The following is a 22,882-nucleotide window of genomic DNA, read 5'->3' as shown; positions in this document are numbered from 1 at the left end:
GTTTCAAGGCATTTTCATTGCTAATGGCAGGGAGTTCTTGTAAGATAAGAACTGGAAATTATAATGGTTTTAAGACAGACTTTAGTGAGAATAACATTAATATATACAATGTTAAAGTTTATTACTCTACTATGGTCATATGTGTTGAAAATACTGCCATCAGTCATAAGAGAACACTGCCCAAGATGATATGGAAAGTATTTATTAATTTCTGATTTTTAGATGATTTCATATGTGTGTGTTTTTAAGTATGATAGTGTTGATTAACCAAAGAAAAATACATTATCATTTGTACATACATTTTGCTCATCTTTTATATCCTCACAGGATTATCAACAGACATATTTCCTGATCAAGTAATTAAGCATGTATGTCTTCCTTCCTCATAGTTTTCAACAGCAATGAAGAGTTAATCTTTACTAATTGCTTACACATGTGAATGGAATTATCTTACATATTTAGAGGTAATACAGTGGGTGGTATTAATTTCTGTGCATCTAACCATTGGTGAGACAACAATTTCAGTGACTCCTATATGGACATCAAAATTAGTGGAGGCTCTTACACAAATGTCAAAACTCACAATAACATGGTTAAGTTTATTTTATTCATTTGTGAGAAGTAAGGCCTTTACCTCTGTGCCACCCTTGAGATATTACTAATTCCCAAGAGTCCACTATTTCTAGCATTAATTCAATACCCAACTTTTAAAACTTTATTCTAAAAATCAAGAATTATATGTATCAAATTTCTATATTTAAGAAAGAATAGATTACTCTAAAAAATCACACCAAAGAAATTTTAAATGTCTATGAATAACTTATTGAGTAAGGACATTACATATGTATGTGAAATAAAATTATTAACTCATGAGAATAAGCCTAAACATATACTATTAAGTTAAGATAAAGTTACATTGATTATGTATGCAGCAGCATGTTTCTTTCATCCTGATTAACCCATCATTTAAGGAATATGTAACAAAAGTTACCTGACCCAAGAAAATAGCTTCTTTCATAAGTATACTTACTAAGAAGATTGACAAAGGTAGCATTTCTAATAGAAATACACACCTTTCCCAGGGATGCTAACGTACAAAATAGAAGTTTTATTAATTAATTTTATTAAGGCTCCAAATCTATTTACTTGTCAATCGCACTCATCTTCAACTTTTCATATGCGTGTATGTTCTATTTACACAGATAGTGTCATTTAAATCTTTTTTATATGAAAAGAGCACATAACATACTATTTAGGCATATAAGAGCTTTTACACATGTTAGATCTCTTCAGCACGTTGGAGACATCTTTCTCACATCATTCATAATTTTAGGTTAGTGCTGTGGGTTGGATGTATATGTGTATATGTATATTATATATATATATATATATATACACATACATATATGTAGAGGCAGATATAGATAGATCTGTGGTGATATTGTGTTCCCCAAAATATTGTGTACTCTAATAAATTTATCTGGGGTCAGAGAACAGACAGCCACTAGATACAAAGGCTAGAAAATGGTGGTACTCACACCTTTAATCCTAGCATTCCAGAGATAGAAATCCCTCTGGATCTCTGTGAGTTCAAGGCCACATTGGAAACAGCCAAGCATGGTGACACGCCTTTAATTCCAGAAAGCCAACCTTTAATCCCAGAGAGTGGTGGTAGAAAGCAGAAAGGTATATAAGGCGTGAGGACCAGAAACTAGAAGTTTTTTGGCTGGTTAAGCATTTGGCTGGTTAAGCATTTGGCTGGTTAAAATTTTGGCTGGTTAAGCTTCAGGCTTTTGAGCAGTAATTCAGCTGAGACCCATTCCGGATGAGGACTCAGAGGCCTCCAGTTTGAGGAGACAAGACCAGCTGAGGATCCGGCGAGGTGAGATAGTTGTGGCTTGTTCTGTCTCTCTGATCTACAAGCATGGACCCCAATAACTCGTCTCGGGTTTGATTTTATTAATAAGAACTTTTAAGAATCCTGCTACATCTGGCGCCCAACGTTCGTGTTACGAATTCATGAAAAAGCTGTTTGCCTGTGGCCTTGTGAGCCCCAGCTCAGGCCCAAGTTACACTCAGCCGGTTTTGGTGGCACACGCTGGTAGGATTTGCTGAAGGAGACAGAGGCAGTAGGATCCCGAGTTTGAGCCGGCCTAGGAGGCTTGGGAGAAGCTTTGGCCTGGACTGAGCCACAAACAGTGGTGGGACCATGGAAGCAGTGGCTACTGCTCCACGTTGCCAGCTCCTTCTCATCATGTTGGCAACTGCAGTGATGCTGCTACCTGGGACGAAGGGTTTACTGCTGCTGGTTCAGAGAAGAATTGCCAGGACCATCGTGTTACAAGAAAGCATCGGCAAAGGTCAGTTTGGAAAAGTTTGGCAAGACAAATGGTGGGGAGAAATTGTTGTGAAGATTTTCTGTTCTAGGGAAGAATGTTCATGGTTCCGAGAGACAGACATTTATCAGACTATGATTGCTCCAAACCACAGAGGAGGCAAAAAAAAAAAAAAAAAAAAAAAAAAGTCTGCGGGAAACCATGACCACGCCTAACAGTGACTTTGAAATCTTCAAAAATATGACAGGATCCTACAATGATGATTCCACATGGACTATGATAAAGCCATTAAGCTGATTAACACCATGGAAAAAATCGACTTTGGACTACAAACTGGTCAGAACGATTTCGAGAGGACTAGTTGAGATGATCCAGCCTGACAGACTACTCAAACAAGGACTTGAAACAAGCCCTGAACTTTCCTATTATGCAGAGACTGGACAAATGATACAGGACTTGACAATTAACCCCAAAATTTTCTTTTCAAGATTCTCTAAAGATATCTTCACCCCTAGAAAGCAAAAAGAAAAAGAGAATAAGATATGAGATAGATCATTGAATCTACTCTGAGAAAGAAGATAAATAATAGGATAAATAGGTAGATCATTTATCTACACTGAAGAAAAAGGGGAAGATATAAAAATGACAAAAGGTAGACTACTGAATGTATTATGAAAAGAAAAAAGAGAGAATATGGATATGATAAGATAAAAAGGGAAATTATAGAATCTACTTTTAAAAAGGAACTACTTGTTTTAAATAAGATAAGTAATGAAAATTTTTTGGTTTGAGTTTATCAGATGTTACTGGACTGGACATTGTTAATATATATAATGGAGTTTTTATCTGAATCTGTCAAATGTTAATGGACTAGACATCATTAATGTAATTTTTGGCTGTATATATTGTATATACTTATTGGATAGTTTTTTTTGTATTAGTTATAAGCTTTTTTAATTTTAGACAAAAAGAGAGGAAATGTGGTGGTATTGTGTTCCCCAAAATATTGTGTACTCTAATAAATTTATCTGGGGTCAGAGAACAGACAGCCACTAGATGCAAAGGTTAGAAAATGGTGGCACTCACACCTTTAATCCTAGCATTCCAGAGATAGAAATCCCTCTGGATCTCTGTGAGTTCAAGGCCACATTGGAAACAGCCAAGCATGGTGACACGCCTTTAATTCCAGAAAGCCAACCTTTAATCCCAGAGAGTGGTGGTAGAAAGCAGAAAGGTATATAAGGCGTGAGGACCAGAAACTAGAAGTTTTTTTGGCTGATTAAGCATTTGGCTGGTTAAGCATTTGGCTGGTTAAAATTTTGGCTGGTTAAGCTTCAGGCTTTTGAGCAGTAATTCAGCTGAGACCCATTCCGGATGAGGACTCAGAGGCCTCCAGTCTGAGGAGACAAGACCAGCTGAGAATCCGGCGAGGTGAGATAGTTGTGGCTTGTTCTGTCTCTCTGATCTACCAGCATGGACCCCAATAACTTGTCTCGGGTTTGATTTTATTAATAAGAACTTTTAAGAATCCTGCTACATAGATCGATGATAGATAGATAGATATAGATATACTTCCATTTCTCTCCTTTGCCTCCTTCTTCTTTGTTCTCCTCATGAAGTTAGGATAACAAACTATACACTGGGATGAGGTTGTTATTCATAGCTCAGTAAACTGCAGTAATGGCTTTTGGTACCTCTATAATGTACTTTTGTCTTAGTCCACTGGTGTTGCTAAGATAACAATAAACTGGAGAACTGCAAGTTACAAAGAAAAAGAGATTTATTTTGGACTGTTGTTGGAGAAGCAGAGAAGTCATATCCTGAGGTCTGCTGTCATCTTACTGTGGAAAGCCTATAGATGTGGAAGTGAGATTACATAGAAAGAGCAACCAAAAGTTTACTTTGTGGCTGCACTGGCAGTTAATGATCCAGTGTTGAGTCAAACAGAAGTTGTTCCCACAAGAAAAGCCTTGTTCTTATTTAACTCCGACAGTTACACATACCAGTTCCCAGTGTGTTGGGCAGTGGAGGCACATCTCATCATTTAGCTAAATAGACTGTATGGTTGTTGTTTGGCTAAAGAAACTGCGTGACAAAGTTCCAGTTCTCATAACTTAGCAAAAGAGACTGTAGGACTGTTGTTTTGCTAAGGAAACTGCGTGACAAAGTCCAGTTTCTGGTTGAGTGGATACAGCCCCACTTCCTCCTTTAGATTTATTACTCAAAAAAATAAAATCATTTGTACAGTGGTTTTAGGATTCACTGACTTGTTCCCTTTTGCCCTCAAAATGTTGATGGTCTGGGGAAGGAAATAAGATGAATAAATTTATTGAAAAAAGGAATATAAAACCTATACATTTGAAAGTAGTAATAATGATGAGATGGCTGAACAGGATGTTCTAACTAGACCACAGAAATAGAGATGAAAATCAAGATAGAGAAAGTACAAAAAAAAAAATCCATGAATGAGTTTGGCAACATTTTCTGCCTATTTTGTAGTGAAGATAATGCTTTTATAGATATAAAATGAAAAGTTGAAAACTAAGAATCAAGAAAAAAGGATATGATTTCACATTATGAGTTAATCATTTGAAAATTATAAAAATAAGAAAGACAGGAATGTTGCAGAAATTATGTAGGTATATAAATTAGTATATATATATATATATATAAGTTTAAAATAGATTATAGTATAATTTGATAAGAATTTTTGTTTTGCTTATTATAAGTTAAGAATTAGGCTTTAACATTCTAATTGTCTGGCAACAGTGACCATGAGAAAACATTAAAGGCTTCTCCTGACTGCTCAGTTAAACTCTGCTTGCTCCAGGAACTGTAATCATTGAATTTTATGATTATGACTTTTTAAGGATGTTTTAGTTCACATTGGGAAAATAGTCATGTATTCAATATTTTTGAAATGCAAATATAGACTGATGTAATCATTGTTGTAGGATAAAAAAAATAAACTCCGTGGCCCTGGGAAGAGAGAGATATACATATATTCTCTTTATACGCTGCCTCCTGAGCACAATATCAAATAAAATAATCCTAGAGGCTCAGAAAAAATTCAAGCTGTTATACGACTTTATATCACCTGCTACATCTACATTTCTCAAGTCCTGATCTTTGCTGGAGCTGGTCCCCAGCAGGACAAGGATAAGCCTTATTTATATCACAGCAATTCTGAACAATTTGTACAGTTGGTGCTTTTTCAAAGCAGGAATTATACTGGTCTAGTAAAGTGATGGTAAATTCTCCTCTAAGACCCATGACCTAACTAGCCCTGGGTAGTTGACTAGGTTTCTAGTACCAAACATAATTTACCTCTTATTGAGAGGTCTTTACTTACAATTAGATGTTGTTAGTTACAGCCTACATTAATAGTGCCACTATTGAACCTTTGAGGATGTCTTACCATGCTTGTCATTATTGTGGTTCATAGGCATAACAGCTGATTAGGACTATGGATTGCTATTCTCCACTGTCACCTTGCATAGCAACTTCTAGAAGGAAACTTTCAGATGAGAGCCAGTGAGACAGAGCCCTGCACCTGAAGTATGTGGTGTCTTCAGAAACAGGGACTTTCCTTTAACTTCTAGGCTGCAACGAAGGTCAACAGCAAAAAGCCTATATTGTTTTGGGAGTAACATGAACTCCCCTAACCAATAATTCAACAGAACTTTCTAATGCCAGGTACTAGAGTTTTTGATAAATAGTCTGTGGCTCTTAGAGGGAATATATATATATATATATATATATATATATATATATATATATATGTGTGTGTGTGTGTGTATGTCTGCCTATATATATATATGCTTATATGTATTATATGTAATTTCAGAAAAATATGAAATAACTTGATTCATTAGAGTTTTTTTTAAACATTCTTCATGTTATTTGTTCCTCCTCCCTCCTTGTTCTTCTAAACTGGCCTGCTTCTCCCTCCTCTTTTCTCATTTCATCTTCATTTAAATATTCAATAATTCAATATGCATTACTGAAAACATGTTTGTGCTCAGCTTTGGATATGATAATGGGTGAGTCATGTATAAGATAAATGTCTTAAAAATTCAATAATACCTTCGGGATATATTTTTTTGTAACACTGCTAATGTCATAGTATATTAGATTCTATTTGTGTATCTGAAAGGGATTACACAGAACAGTGGGAAGAAGGACTCTGAGAAGACTGTGTCCTCAACTGTTGTATGTGTTGGCCAGCAGGGTTGACTTCTGGCCCTGATCAAGAGATTTCCTTGGGTCACAAGTGCCACCTTCCAAGGAAGTCTCATAATCCTGGGAAGATATATTTACACACTGATATTTATAGTGACTTAAAATGTCTTTTCTCATCATAGATGAGAAAAAAATCAATATGGCATGATTTACTCATTCAGTTATGTATTTATAAATGAATATATGAGCTATAATTACAAGGTTTATTAAAAAGCCAGCTCTTTGGAGCTTATCTGTCCTGAAAGTAGCATTTGTTTTCTCCAGTGACCTTAACATTCTTCCTGACAGTTTTAACTAACACAAAAGAGAGCTTAAGGCCATAAAAGTTAAGGTCAAAGATTAACAAACAAGTTACAAAATACACAAAACTATGGGTCTTTTTTTCATGATATAGTTAAAAGCCATCATCCATTTACTAAAAAATACAGAAAAAGAAATATCATTTATACTGTGGTTTTCTCTCCAGATCTGCAAATGGGGGGGGGAATAATAGAAGATGATTTAGTGGTATAGGCACTTAAGCCTATCTTGTATCTTGAATCAGTTATCAACCACCAAGAGAAAGGACTTATTTCTCAGTCTGGTTAATGAGTATAATTTCATGGATTAAAAAACTGTAAATATGAAAATTATTTCTTCATCATTTAGATTATATATTTAAGCCAATACATGAAATTTCTTTGGCTCACTGTAACTCAGTGAGTCTTAATGAGTGAAATTAGGAGTGTGGTGAAACTGTGGAAGGAAGTCCACTGAATATTTATATATTAAGAAAAATACTATCATTCTCAGATTATACATGTTAGATTTCCCTGCTGGACACTTATTAGCTGCTGAGTAACAGAATTGGGAAATAATTCCTGTCATTTATCTATTTTTTTTTTTTAGTAGAGAAGTTGTTTTTTTTTGTAATTATGTCTCAAAATACCAGATATTTATTGTAATTCTACAGAATTTCTGTTTAAATATATTTATGAAATGTATAATACTTTGATTAAGAGAAAATCAATTTGAATTTGGAACAACTGTGAAAAGCAATGGTGTAGTGTAGAAGTTTAGAGAGCATGACCTAAAACACAGACAAAAATAATAAGCTCTGATATCTTATGGCATACAAAGGGATCACCATGATGTCTTGCTATAGATATTAAAATAACTAGGAGATACAAACTACATGTTGAAAGCATGAAGTCATAATCATAAAGAAAAAATTGCTGACTACTTTGATTTTATCATCTCACATTGCACACATGAATTGAGTTATCGTACATTATCCCATAGACCTGTAAATCTAGAAGACATTTTTAAGGGGTTGTCTAGAACATTAACCATTTGATTGGAGTAAACTAGACTTCACCTAAATGCATATTGTTCTCTAGATTTTTGACATTCCATGTATAGATTCATTCCCTTCATTATAGCTTTTTGCTGAATTATGATTCCTCAACAATCACATGTACTCAGTTACAAGTTTTATTATGACACTAATCCAAATACATATAGTGTAGACAAAGAATCAGTTTACCTATTTAACTTTCCAACTAAACAGTAAGCTGTAAGCTGTATATTCTCATGTGTTATGAAAAATTAACATTGGCTATAATATATGTCAGTGAAGAAAAGGTCACAAAAATAGTGAAAAATGAGGAAACAAAATTGACAAGAAACATCCAAATTAAAAAAAAAACTAATGTCAATTTGATGCTTAAAATCATGTGTGTTATTTCATGAACCACAGCATCCTTAAATAACAGCATATTTAATGATCATAAAGTATTAAATTTACAAAATTTTGTAAAGCAGGAATCATAGGCCAGAAGATGTTTGCCTTTCAAGTTATTTTCATTCACTTTTTGTGGGAATTTCTCATGAAATCAGTTATTCCATATTGGTTAGTAAAGTAAAGTCATTCTCACGTTATTCATGGATGTTTGGAGTGCTTTTATTCATGGAAAAAGAAAAGAAACATTCATCACAGAAAAAAAGGCCTTGAAAATATAAGCTACATGGCAATGGATGATATGTACTCTATATCATCTTATCGCAAGTAAACTAAGCATTATTTTCTCACATATATTTCAAAGAGAACATCAATATAAAACTTTCACCAGTGTTCATGAGAACTGAAATCTCAAGCTTATGACAATTTGCACAACATTAAGCAGCCATCAGGGTGAGAATGGAGACTGTTCTGATCATGCTCTTGACACATTCTTTCATAGAAAGCTGGAGACAGAGACAGCATATCTGAAGGTAATGTGATTCAGGAATGTTATTTACTTATTTAGAGCTTATATTTCATTTGTATATCTATTTTTATTTATTTATTTGTTTTTTGGAGACAGGGTTTCTCTTTGTGTAGCTCTCGCTGTCCTAGAACTCACTCTGTTGACCTGGCTGGCCTCAAACTCACAGAGATTCACCTAACTCTGCCTCCTGAGTGCTTGGATTAAAGGGGTGCACAATTACCACCTGGCTCTTACTTGTATATTTAAAAAATACACATGAGGAGGTGATGAAAGACAGTTAAGCAACCTGTGAGCCTTTAATTTCTTATGGTCAAGTCCACCCTGAGCTTAAAGATTGTCTTATAAATGTGTCTATTAGGTAAGCCTATTATTAAATACAATTCAAACATGTGTTGAGTAGATTCTCTTCTCTGGTATATCTTTTTCACATAAATCAGTGAACTTAAAGATAAGTAAGAAAATTAGAAGAGATTATTGAATTATGCATGACTTATTATAATGTATACGACAACATGAGCCTCTAGAAATGCCTTTCAGTGCTATGTATGTACTACTTGTGATTGCATAGTTTATTCTTGCTTATTTATCAAAAAAGATTTTTTAACATCATTGCCTAGGAAACTTGTTGTTGTTAGTCTATCCTGCTTCATTTTTATGTTGTCGAAACAAGCTTAGAAATCACAAAATATTGTGTGGATCTTCACACTCAAATGATAGCAATCTGATATGTTGCTCAATATTGTGTTCAACTTCACTCAACCAGAAAATAAAAACTAATACCAGGGACCTTAAAAATACCAGAGAACTCTGGGGTTCTTTTCCAACATACTCTGTAAGGCACTATCACATTGAATTTACAAAGGTAAAGGACACAATTATTTTCTAAAGCACTATGGTCCAATAATTAGTTATGGATGCTTTGGATATCTGTGAAGACATCTTGAACTCTCTAGAGGTCATAAAAATATAATCTAACACTTATTCTCAAAAGAATTATTTTTTAAAATTATGCATATATATGTATGTATTTGTTTCGGTGTAGAGGTATATGCATGTGAATAAAGTGTTCAGGGAGACTAGAAGGTGTCAAGTCCCTGGAGCTGGAGTTACAAGCAGTAGTGAGACAAATAACATGGGTGGAAGAAACCTATTATTATCTATAAGAGTATTAAGTTGCTCTTAACCACTGAGTCGCCTCTGCAGCCCCCTTAAAAGAAAGAAATACAGCTCTGATAAGATGAAAATGAGTTGGTTAAGAATTTTCAAAGCATCTACTTTATATCTAATATATATATATATATATATATATATACTCATTATAACACTAGATGAGCACTCGAGCTAGTAAAATTCTCTAATAATTTGTTTTTGATAGCCATATACAGAGTCACCATATGATGTCAAAATTTCAGTTAGATGACAAGCTATAAAATCTGCCATGACAGATCCTGTGTCATACCTTGTTAACCAAGATGTGCTTGCATAACCAGACTGTGCCAGAACAGGAAATAGGTAGAGTACATATAGACAGTCCGACTCTTGTCTGTCACCACCTTTCTTCCAGCAGAACAAACACCTCATTCAGCTCAGACACCAGCCGTAAGTAGCACTGTTTTATTTTAAGATGAATCTCCTGATGCCAGTGAATTTATAACTCAGCAGCAGCAAAAGGTTATAGTTAATGTTTGCACATTTGGACTGTTGTTAGATCTGTATTGATGATTTTGTTGAGTAAAATTGTTTTTATTTAGTCTTGTAAAGCTTACTATACATGATTTAAGTAGCTTATTTTTAACCTGGAAATGCTTTTTTTTTTACAGAGATGTGGGAATGAATTTCTTTATTCTAAAATCAGAAATAATTTCTATGACTTTTCATTGTAGTTATATTAGATATATCTTTACTAGAACTGCAATTATGAGTTGCAGGAATTTTTCTGTGCACTAATGCAAATATTAGACTGTGGATGAGAAGGTAGCCTTGTTAATGATTTTAAATTCTCCAACTCAACATTATAGATTTGAACTTGAAATAAATATTTTATTGGTGATCATCAGAATATATATCTGGTCCATAAAATACACTCAAAACACACAGAAAGCAAACATTTCATTATTCTGATCATAGGTGAATATACTAGGGTAGCTTGTAGGTTCTGATTATAGGTGAATATACTGAGGTAGTTTGTAAGTTCTTTATATATATAAATTGTGTGTGTATTTTATATGACAAAGAAGTTTCCCTCATAGATATTTGTGTTTCAGGTAGACAAGTAATGATTCTGGAGAATATTAGGATATTATGATACTACTTAATATCAATTAAAAGGGAATTATATGACTTTGGAGAAGATTGTAATTCAAAGGATATTTATTGATGCTTTTCTTCATGTGCTGAAGTGATGTACTCTCTTTGACATCTGAACCTACAGTGTCTGCCAATCTGGCTTAACTTGTGATGATGGATCAAAAGCAGTAAAGTTACAATAAATGTCAATCCTGAGAGCTATTTAATAATAGACTGCTTTGTGGTAAATCTCAATCCTAAAGGTGAGATAGCTCATTTTACAAAAGGCAGGGTTAATTTGCATAAGTGTGTGTAGAAATTTCAAGTATTGTAGATCAGGCCCAGCTCAGAAGTCCAGTGCCACATCTTTGCAAATTCAAGGAAGCAGGGGTATTTATTCTTGGAAAATGGAAAAAAAAGAATGCTTTTCAGGAATTGACAAGGCTGTTGTTCTTACAGGATATTTGTCCAGATTGTGTCCATAATGACTTCTAGCTGTTCTGTAGAATTTATGTTCTGTGCTGACTGATTCATAGCTCAGAGAAACATGACAAAGCAAACTGAGTGATGATTTAATATGATATTGGAATTTAGAAAATATTGCAGTATATACTCAGGAGAATGTGACTAGTTATCATGTGATTCTTTCAGTAATGCACTCACCTCAGGCACCTCTGCTGGGGTTTGATCGACATATTTCCTTGTCTACATAATCCTCTAAAGCACCACAATGTCTGGCTCTTGGAACTGAATGCTTTGACACCACAGAGCCAGTGCTTAGATTTCAGTTGTGATCCTCAAAATTCTTATGATGTGTCAGTATTAAATCTTTAACACTGATTTTGCTCATGTGTAAAGCAAGATATTGAGTCACAGTAACCCACTAGAAGGTTTTTATGAGTTTTAAATGAAGCTCAAAGGGAGCCACATAACAAGTGACACCAAACATAGTCTATGCTATTTTGTGCTTAAATTGGACAAAGGCTGCTTGGAAAATTTTATTAGAATTACCTATTTATGCATTGCATCCATGTATATAGGCCTTTATTTATTATAGAATAAGAAAAACCTTTCTTACTGGTTAGGAGAAATCATTAAAAACAAGCAGTAGATGCTAGCAGTATGTCTCAGTAGAAAATGCACTTGCTGTACAAGCGTGGAAGCCAGCCTTTAAATCACCAGAACCCATGTAAAAGCCAGGTGGGTGTGGCTGCATGCTAATAAATTCAGTGCAGGCAGAAGGTAGAGACAGAGAATACCTAGAGCAAGCTGTGCAGACAGACTAACTGAAATGGTGAGCTCGGGGCTCCCTCACAGATCCTGTCTCAACTTATAAGGTAGGGATCAATTGTGGACACCTAATGTCTGCCTCAGGTCTCCACACATACACATATATATAGACATGCATACCAGCACACATTCAAGTGTGTGTGTGTGTGTGTGTGTGTGTGTGTGTGTACACATGTGTGTTTTACCTAATACCCTTAATAAACAAATGTGTTCCAAATTACTTAAATGGTTTCCCTATTGTTGAACATGACATTAATTTATCATACATTTATCATTATATGTAAAATATGATGATGAAAGTTTAAGATTTTCAAGATTCAGTCTTGGTATTATGGACCAGACTTTGAGAATAAATGTGTTAGTACACTGAATACATGAGCCAAGTTAAGGACTTTGATTTAAAAATATGACAGAGTTGTGTATGGTAATGTACAGATATGTCTCAGCACTTGAGACTAGGAGGCAAAGTTCTAAGTTTGAAGCTAGACTGGGCTACATAGTGAAATCTTGCCTCAAAAAGAAAAGAAAACCTTTTAATGAATGAATAACAAACAAACATCCTATAATAGAGTAGGCAGAGCTTGAAATATCAAACAAGGTTTAATCATGTCATAGTAGTGCCCTGCCATGGTAATTGCTGGGTGCTTTTCCTACTCTTGAAAGGATAAAGGAAGAATTCCTAAAATTCTAGACTCTGAAGAGAGGACCTCCATGTATTAGAGTGGGATGGGGGAGGAGACACTAATCATCCACATAGGTGCATGGTTCCAGGAGCTTCATTTAGGCATTTTGATTTATTCCTTATTGCACCAGCTGGCATCAGGCTTCTTGAGTTGATTTTATTATCATTTTGATGATATAAATACTGTGTCCTCCTTGTTACAGTGCTAGTAAATCTGGGACATGTATCTCTTACTTCTGCCATACCTTCTGCATTACTCAGAACTCAAGGACTAAATATTTAAATGTTGATTTTTTCTCTTCTTTGTTTATAGACATGTCATTATTTCCATTGTTGTTGTTCCTGGCTGCTGTGTTACCCCCATCCCTTCTTCAAGATGACTATGAGGTATGGGTAAGGTTTAGTTTCTTATCAGAACAATTTAGGCAACTATTAAGGCTAGGAAGCCATCAGATCACTCTTCAATACTATAAAAGGCCAGAGTGTGGAGTAAGTCACTTTGATTCTCAGCAACACACACACATACACACACACACACACACACACACACACACACACACCAGAGTTGTTAAGTACATCTGTTATGCAAACAATAAGTCTGCACATGAGCCAAATATTTGTTATTTATAATATGGTCTTATGCTTAGACAATCCCAGATGAGGCTCAGTCATCTTTAATGATGGAGTGTGTATTACTTGCAAAGATTCTCTCCCCTTAGTTAGAAAGCTACTAAAGTTGTAAGCATTGGGTGTTGCTGTAGCCCTCATACTTTTCTTTAGCCTTTGCATTGAAGACTACTAGAATTCCTCAAGAGTAAGGAGTGCCAATAACTGGATAAACCTGTTTTGGAATATAATTTATATGTCTTTTGTTACCATAATCAAATTAGTAATCTGGAGACTATTATCTAGGTGTTCTTTCAAGTTGTTTGAATTCTCAGTTTCTTTCCTAAAAAGATTTTATTTTATGGCACCTTTGAACCATCTATTCTCCTTCCCTTTATTCCTTCCCACTCCCTTCTCTGTTTGGACTATTGATATTCTTTATAAGTTTTCAATCTTCAAACAGCAGAGATATTCAAGCCAGGTTCTATGAATGAAGGCTTCTTTGATAGCTACCATGGAGAACTGATTCATCTCTCGGTGTCACTTATTGTTTTTCTCTTGGTTTTACTTTGTGGTGCTGTAATTATTAGGTCACATTTCTATCCAAAACAAAACCTTTAACATTTTATTTTCACATTTCAGTGTTTCTAGTGTTTTTCTTTAAATCTGTACAATTGCCTGTTAAGAAAATATAAGCATATTTATTATTTTGTGGAATTTTTAGATATCATGGAAGGTAGAATAACAAGCAGAAAATAATAATGGCTTTCACAGAAGCCACACATTTTGTATTTAGAAATAAAACATCTTTAGATCGAGTTTTCAGGTTAAAATGAAACATCTGGGGGTGAGGTGTTGGAGAGATGGCTTGGTGGATAAGAACATTTACTTCTCTTGAAGAGGACCCTTTGGTTTCCAGCATCCACCTCAGGAGGCTTACATCCACATGTAACTCACACTTCAGGGAATCTGATACTCTCTTAAGGCTTCTACTGGTACTGCACTCACCTACAGAAACTTGTACTTGAACTCAAACATATACAGTTAATTTTAAAAATATTTTAGAAAATGATGTCCTTCCCTTAATAAATAAACATCTGGGAATATTGTTACTTTACATTAAAATAAAATGTCAGGATTTTCTTTTTTTTCCATTTTTTATTTTTTTAATTTTATTTTATAATTTAATATAATTTTACATATCAGCCACAGATTCCCTTTTTCTCCACCCCCCCACACCCCCCCCCCCCGCCTTCCCCCAACCCACCCCCCATTCCCATCTCCTCTATGGCAAAGACTCCCCTGAGGATTGAGTTCAACTTGGTAGATTCAGTCAAGGCAGGTCCAGTCCCCTCCTCCCAGGCTGAGCCAAATGTCCCTGTATAAGTCCCAGGTTCCAAACAGCCAGCACATGCACTGAGGATAGGTCCAGGTCCCACTGCCTGGATGCCTCCCAAACAGATCAAGCTAATCAACTGTCTCACTTATCCAGAGGGCCTGATCCAGTTGGGGGCTCCTCAGCCATTTGTTCATAGTTCATGTGTTTCTATGTTTTGGCTATTTGTCCCTGTGCTTTTTCCAATCTTTGTCTCAACAATTCTCGCTCATACAAACCTTCCTCTTTCTCGCAAATTGGACTCCTGGAGCTCCACCTGGGACCTGGCCATGGATCTCTGCATCTGGTTCCCTCAGTCATTGGATGAGGTTTCTAGCACGACAATTAGGGTGTTTGGCCATCCTATCACCAGAGTAGGTCATTTCAGGCTGTTTCTTGGGCATTGCCAGTAGTCTATTGTGGAGGTATCTTTGTGGATTTCTGTGGACCTCTCCAGCACCCTGCTTCTTCCAATTCTCATGTGGTCTCCATTTACCATGCTCTCTTACTCCTTGTTCTTCCCCTCAGTTCTTGATCCAGCTGGAATCTCCCGCTCCCCCAAGCTCTCTTTCCCTCGACCCTTGCCCTTCATTACCCCCACTCACATCCAGGTTGTTATGTAGATCTCATCCATTTCTCTACCATTGGGCAATCCCTGAGTCTTTCCCATGGTCCTGCTCTCTAGGTAGCCTCCCCGGAGTTGTGAGTAGCAGTCTAGTCATCTTTGTTTTACATCTAGTATCCTCCTATGAGTGAGTACATACCATGTTTGTCTTTCTGAGTATGGGTTACCTCACTCAGGATGATTTTTTTCTTGATCCCATCCATTTGCCTGCAAACGTCATGATGTCATTGTTTTTTCTCTGCTGAGTAGTATTCCATTGTGTATATGTACCACATTTTATTTATCCATTCTTCAGTTGAAGGGCATCGAGGTTGTTTCCAGGTTCTGGCTATTACAAACAATGCTGATATGAACATAGCTGAGCAAGTGCCTTTGTGATATGATTGAGCATTCCTTGGGTGTATGCCTAAGAGTGGTATAGCTGGATCTTGGGGGAGATTGATTCCCAGTTTTCTAAGAAAGCACCATATTGATTTCCAAAAGTGGTTGTACAAGCTTGCATTCCCACCAGCAATGGAGGAGAGTTCCCCTAGCTTCACATCCTCTCCAAAATAAGCTGTCTTCAGTGTTTTTGATCTTAGCCATTCTAACAGGTGTAAGATGGTATCTCAGAGTCATTTTGATTTGCATTTCCCTGATGATTAGGGATGTTGAGCAATTCCTTAAATGTCTTTCAGCCATTTGAGTTTCCTCTGTTGAGAATTCTCTGTTTAGTTCTAAAGCCCATTTCTTAATTGGACTGTTGGGCATTTTGATGTCTAATTTCTTGAGTTCTTTATATATTCTGGATATCAGTCTTCTGTCAGATGTGGGGTTGGCGAAGACCTTTTCCCATTCTGTAGGCTGTCGCTTTGCCTTGTTGACCGTATCCTTTGCTCTACAAAAGCTTCTCAGTTTCAAGAGGTCCCATTGATTGATTGTTTCTCTCAGTGTCTGAGCTACTGGTGTTATATTTAGGAAGTGATCTCCTATGCCAATGTGTTCAAGACTACTTCCTACTTTCTCTTCTAGCAGGTTCAGAGTAGCTGGATTTATGTTGAGGTCCTTGATCCACTTGGACTTAAGTTTTGTGCACGGTAAGAGATACGGATCTATTTGCAGCCTTCTACACGTTGACATCCAGTTATGCCAGCATCATTTGTTGAAGATGCTTTCTTTTTTCCATTGTACACTTTTGGCTTCTTTGTCAAAAATTATATGTTCATAGGTGTGCGGATTAATGTCAGGGTCTTCAGTTTGATTCCATTGGTCCACATGTCAGTTTTTATGCCAGTACCAAGCTGTTTTTATTAGTGTAGCTCTATAGTAGAGCTTGAGGTCAGGGATCCTAATACCTCCAGAGGTTGTTTTATTGTACAGGATTCTTTTGGCTATCCTGGGTTTTTTGTTTTTCCATATGAAGTTGAGTATTATTCTTTCCAGGTCTGTGAAGAATTGTGTTGATATTTTGATGGGGATTGCATTGAATCTGTAGATTGCTTTTGGTAAGATGGCCATTTTTAATATGTTAATCCTGCCTATCCATGAGCATGGGAGATCTTTCCATTTTCTGACATTTTCTTCAATTTCTTTTTTCAGGGACTTAAAGTTCTTGTCATATAGGTCCTTCACTTGCTTGGTTAGTGTTACCCCAACGTATTTTGTATCATTTGTGGCTATTGTAAAGGGTGATGTATCTCTGATTTCCTTCTCAGCCTGTTTGTCAATTGTATATAGGAGGGCTACTGACTTTTTTGAGTTCTTCTTGTATCCTGCTATGTTGCTGAAGGTGTTTATAAGCTGTATGAGTTCCTGGGTGGAATCTTTGGGGTCACTCAAGTATACTATCATGTCATCTGCAAATAGGGAAAGCTTGACTTCTTTCTTCCTTTCCAGTTTGTTTCCCCTTAATCTCCTTATGTTGTCTTATTGCTCTGGCTAGAACTTTAAGTACTATATTGAATAAGTATGGGGAGAGTGGACAGCCTTGCCTCGTTCCTGATTTTAGTGGAATTGCTTTGAGTTTCTCGCCATTTAATTTGATATTGGCTGTTGGCTTGCTGTAGATTGCCTTTATTATGTTTATGTATGTTTCCTGTCTTGGTGATCGCTCCAATACCTTTATCATGAAGGGGTATTGGATTTTGTGAAATGCCTTTTCTGCATCTAGTGAGATGATCATGTGGTTTTTTTTCTTTGAGTTTGTTTATATGGTGTAATACATTGATGGACTTTTGTATGTTGAACCACCCTTGCATCCCTGGGATGAAGCCTACTTGATCATGGTGGATAATTGTTTTGATGTGTTCTTGGAGTCTGTTTGCCAGTATTTTATTGAGTATTTTTGCATCAATGTTCATGAGGGAGATTGGTCTGTAGCTTTCTTTCTTTCTTGTATCCTTGTTTGGTTTAGGAATCAGGGTAATTGTAGCCTCATAAAAGGAGTTTGGTAATGTCCCTTCTGTTTCTATTGTGTGGAACAATTTAAAGGGTATTGGTATTAACTCTTCTTTGAAGATCTGGTAGAATTCTATGCTGAAACCATCTGGTCCTGGCCTTTTTTGTTTGGGAGACTTTTAATGACTGACTCTATTTCCTTAGGGGTTATTGGACTATTTAAATAGTTTATCTGGTCTTGATTTAACTTTGGTATGTGGTATGTATCCAGAAAATTATCCATTTCTTTTATATTTTCCAGTTTTGTGGAGTAGAGGTTTTTGAAGTATGACCTGATGATTCTCTGGATCTCCTCATTGTCTGTTGTTATGTCCCCTTTTCATTTCTGATTTTGTTAATATGGGTGGTCTCTCTCTGTCTTTTGGTTAGTTTGGATAAGGGCTTGTCTATCTTGTTTATTTTCTCAAAGAACCAACTCTTTGTTTCATTAATATTTTGTATTGTTCTCTTTGTTTCTATTTTATTGATTTCAGCTCTCAATTTGATGATTTCCTGGCATCTATTCTTCCTGGGAGACTTTGCTTCTTCTTGTTCTAGAGCTTTCAGGTGTGCTGTTAAGTCACTAGTGTGATATTTCTCTAACTTCTTTATGTGGGCATTTAGTGCTCTGAATTTCCCTCTTAGCACTGCTTTCATTGTTTCCCATAAGTTTGGTTATGTGCTGTCTTCATTTTCGTTGATCTCTAGGAAGTCTTTAATTTCTTTGTTTATTTCTTCCTTAACCCATTTTTGATTCAGCTGAGCATTATTCAGTTTCCATGAGATTGTAGGTTTTCTGTAGTTTTTGTTGTTGTTGAAATCTAACTTTAAACCATGGTGGTCTGATAGAACACAGGAGGTTATTCCAATTGTTTTGTATCTGCTGAGATTTGCGCTGTGGCCAAGTATGTGGTCAATTTTAGAGAAGGTTCCATGGGGTGCTGAGAAGAAGGTATATTCTTTTTTGTTAGGATGGAATGTTCTGTAGATATTGATTAAGTCCATTTGAGTCATAACATCAGTTAAGTCCTTTATTTCTTTGTTAAGTTTCATTTTGGGAGATCTGTCCAGTGGTGAAAGTGGGGTGTTGAAGTCTCCCACTATTAATGTGTGGGGTTTTATATGTGGTTTAAGCTTTAATAATGTTTCTTTTACATATGTGGGTGCCCTTGTGTTTGGGGCATAAATGTTCAGAATTGAAACTTCATCTTGGTGAATCTTTCCTGTGATGAGTATGTAATGCCCTTCTTGATCTCTTTTGATTGATTTTTAGTTTGAAGTCTATTTTGCTGGATATTATGATGGCTACACCCTATTTTCAAGCAAAAGGCTTTCATTAGGGCCTTCAGATCTTAAAACATTAGAGAGACATGGACATGTCGCAGCCACTGGCAATGCAGTGTGATTAGATCCATGGGTGCAATATCTGCAGAGACTTGAGTGAAGTAATACTGCAGGAAGTCTGCTCCCACTTCTAAGATAAAATGTATGTGAGAGTCAGTCCATGAATAGTTATGCTTTAATATCTTGCTCTACACTATAAAACAGCACATTTTGGAGTATGTTTATATCAGCAAGTGGCTCTTATATCTCTGCCAACTCACATAATATCACTCCATCCACCTGTCCTGCACAAATGAAAAAGGTAAATTTGAATATCAGCATCTGAGTTAACTTAGCAGGCTTATTGCTGTCCAGTGAAATGTAAAGTCAGTAGTGCTCAAGTATTTTCAAGAACCCATTGTCTCCAAATTGACTTGGATATTTTATTAGATAAAGCTGTCTTAGGAGTGATCACAAAGACTTGTTACATATAAAATGCTCTAATACATACATGTATTGGCTCTGGGCCTACACATTATCTCACAAGCTTCCAAACTCTTGGTCAGAGGGCTATTACCTAATAAGTGTCTTCATCCTTAACACTTCCTTGCTACATCCTGAGTGTGAATGACTTAAAGTTCTCTACTGTGCATGGCCATCATTACAGATCCTTCTTAAATAAAATTAACATTTATAGCCTTAGAAGAGTTTTTACTTTGACATGTCATGAATTCATTCTGTTCTCTAAATTTCTACTTAAAGTGTTTCTAATGAAAAGTCATAGATTTTCTTTTCGTTTATTGTCAAGAGTTGATGACTAACATCGGCCTAGTACTTTAAAAATGACTTTCATTCACCTTAGACAACTCATTCACCTTTTAATGCAACCTTAACATACACTAACATGACTTTTAATTTTATTTCCCTCTAGAATGAAAATCTTGAGAATTTGTCAACCACTAGAGAGTCAGTCCAAGAAGAGATTGTAAACAAGCACAACCAACTGAGAAGAATGGCTTCTCCACCTGGTAGTGACTTACTAAAGATGGTGAGGGCTCACAACAGGACAGTGCATTTGGAGAGCTGTGTTTGGAGCCTGAGGATAGCATCTGGCTTCTGCTGTGTGCTTTAAAAGGGTCTGCCTCTATTCTGGCTTGCCTTTAAAAAATATTCATTGTTTTGTTTGTGTGCATGTGTGTTAGTGTGTGTCCATATACTATGGCATGCACATAGAGATCAGAGTTGGTTCTCTACCTCTATGGCTTTAGCTGTGCTATGATCAGAGGAGAATTTATTAAATTTCTTTTATAACAGTGACTCATTGGTATTATGGAGCTAAATCAATTATAATGACTGAAATAAAATCAAATCTTTTGACTCTGGTCTCCAGTGAAATGCTACTATGTCATTTTGGCTCACTCTTCTCTCTCCTAATCTAGGGTCAGAACATTTCTCCTTTAAGGTCCAATGACCCTTCATGTAAATAGTCTACTGTCTGGATCTAGAAGCAAAATCCTTGTGTCTCTTAAATTCATTTAATGAGGGAAAAATGAAGCTGGGGTTTATGAGGCAACTTCTTACAGCTGTAAAAATAGTCTTAGTACTTCGTCATTGTTAGTGATACTCTCTCTACAGCAATTACTCACTTTTTAATGATTCCTGTTGTGATTTCAATAAGTCATTAGACCATTAAAGGTTCTAGTATTTTTTTGTGGCCTTGGGAAGACATACTACTTGTATTTATTTGGTACAGAAAAGGCCATAGATAAGAGGGAGTATCTTTGGACATAGGTTATGAAACTACTAAGAAGATCAATGTTGGGGGTTGGGAAGGGATTCTAGAAGGCATGGTAAGTGGAAGGAAAGAGAACATGTGTGACATCAAATGGAGGCTGTACATGAGAGGGTATGGATGGGAGGATGGGCAGGATCAGGAAGATGGGGGGGGAAATATGTAAAAAAACTTATTTGTAAATGCTACCATGAACGTTGATAATATATATGCTAACATAAAAATTTAGACACATACTATATTATATATTGATTGTGATGAAAATCAGATGACACCTACAGAAAATTTGCAATGATATCAGCCTGTCTGCAAAGATCATGTGACTCTGAGGTTTGAGTTATACCATGGCTATCTTCTTTCCTTTTCCGCTTTAGCAATGGAGCGATGATGCCCGAGTGAATGCACAGAGATGGGCAAGCCAGTGCACTTATGAACACAGTCCTCCAGAAGCCAGGACCACCAGTATGTAAACTCATTGTAACTTACATATGAATGGAGGAAAGCCCATTTTCTCACATTGTGCTAACAAGTGTTGTAAATAAATACCTATTCTGATATTGCTTCTTTTAAAAGTTAAATATCTCTGGGGCAGAGATGACTCTGAAAGTCTCCAGTTTGTGTTTATTGGATGGTTTATATTTTACACCAACCATCTTTCCTGATGCCAACTTTGTGCTTTGCAACTAGTTTACAATTGAAGCAAGGTGTGGATCATCTCTTTCTCTGCTTTGAAGATTAGAAACTGATGTCTGGATGAAAATAATTACTAATTAAGGCCTTATAAAGGAAATCTGAAATTAGAATCTTTTTTTTTATTTTAAAAAGCAGGGATTCTGAGAGATCACACATGCATGTCTGTGTGTGAGTGTGTTCTTCTCTTTTCTTTTTTACTCTCTTTGTGAGTGGTCTGTCTTTTTCCCTAGAGATAAGATGTGGTGAGAATATCTTCATGTCAAGTTATCCAGCATCATGGTCTCATGCAATCCAAAGCTGGTATGATGAAGTCAATGATTTCAGTTTTGGTTCAGGTCCAAATACAACTGATGCAGTAGTTGGACATTATACTCAGGTAAGAAAAAGTACTGTATCTATAAGTGCTAGGCAAAGAAATATTTTAAATTACTTGACCAATTTTGAAGAAGAATTTCAGTGCAGAGAGTTTTATTTTCTTTTTGAGACAAGGGCTCAATATGTAGCTCATACTGGCTTTGAACTTCCTGTCTTCCTATCACAGTCTCCAAATGTCAGGGAGAGTGCACACCAATCATATACCCTTGGGAAAGATCTTGAGTGGTTGGTTGTGTATTTTTCTTGACAATCATTGGCTATTTGAGCTGCCATCTTCCAATGACTTTTCTAATCTTCATAAGGGAACATACTTGATTTTTTTTCCTAACCATAATTTTTTGACTTGAGTCTCCAAACAAGGGTAATGGCCTATATTCTAAGTCACCTCTACAGACTTTAACAGCACTGTACATCTGTATGACTCCTGAGTGAAAAGGGAAAAGGTATCTCCTGGACTTTTTTTTTTTAAACCAGAAACCCTGACAGCTACCTTCCTGATGGATCAAAAGGCCCAGGCCTCGGGCCCTTTCCTATCAAATATAATGACTCTTTTAGGAAGAATTATAAGATTGTGGCTCTATTCTTTTCTCCAT

The 22,882-nt window shown here is 36.0% G+C and overlaps 1 protein-coding gene across 3 annotated transcripts in view; it reads left to right on the top strand.

Annotated features, from left to right (window-relative positions):
- Positions 1-1,863: 1,863 nt before the first annotated feature.
- LOC114705391 (cysteine-rich secretory protein 1-like) overlaps positions 1,864-22,882 on the top strand; it is a 29,329-nt gene continuing 8,310 nt past the window's right edge. Inside the window, exons 1-5 of one of the 3 annotated variants that reach the window (XM_037199994.1) lie at positions 1,864-1,882; positions 13,399-13,472; positions 20,361-20,477; positions 21,596-21,683; positions 22,145-22,290. In XM_037199994.1, coding sequence (XP_037055889.1) covers positions 13,401-13,472; positions 20,361-20,477; positions 21,596-21,683; positions 22,145-22,290 — 423 coding nt within the window. In that variant the 5' untranslated portion in view covers positions 1,864-1,882; positions 13,399-13,400. Of the gene's footprint in view, positions 1,883-3,731; positions 3,768-10,344; positions 10,427-13,398; positions 13,473-20,360; positions 20,478-21,595; positions 21,684-22,144; positions 22,291-22,882 lie in introns of those variants that run through there. The other 2 variants (XM_037199993.1, XM_028887275.2) reach the window with 2 other exon arrangements.

This window comes from Peromyscus leucopus, chromosome 16_21, assembly GCF_004664715.2.
Source record: "Peromyscus leucopus breed LL Stock chromosome 16_21, UCI_PerLeu_2.1, whole genome shotgun sequence".
Classification (NCBI taxonomy): Eukaryota; Metazoa; Chordata; class Mammalia; order Rodentia; family Cricetidae; genus Peromyscus; species Peromyscus leucopus.
Note: the sequence above shows the minus strand (reverse complement) of the source record. Positions and strands in the feature narration are given on the sequence as shown.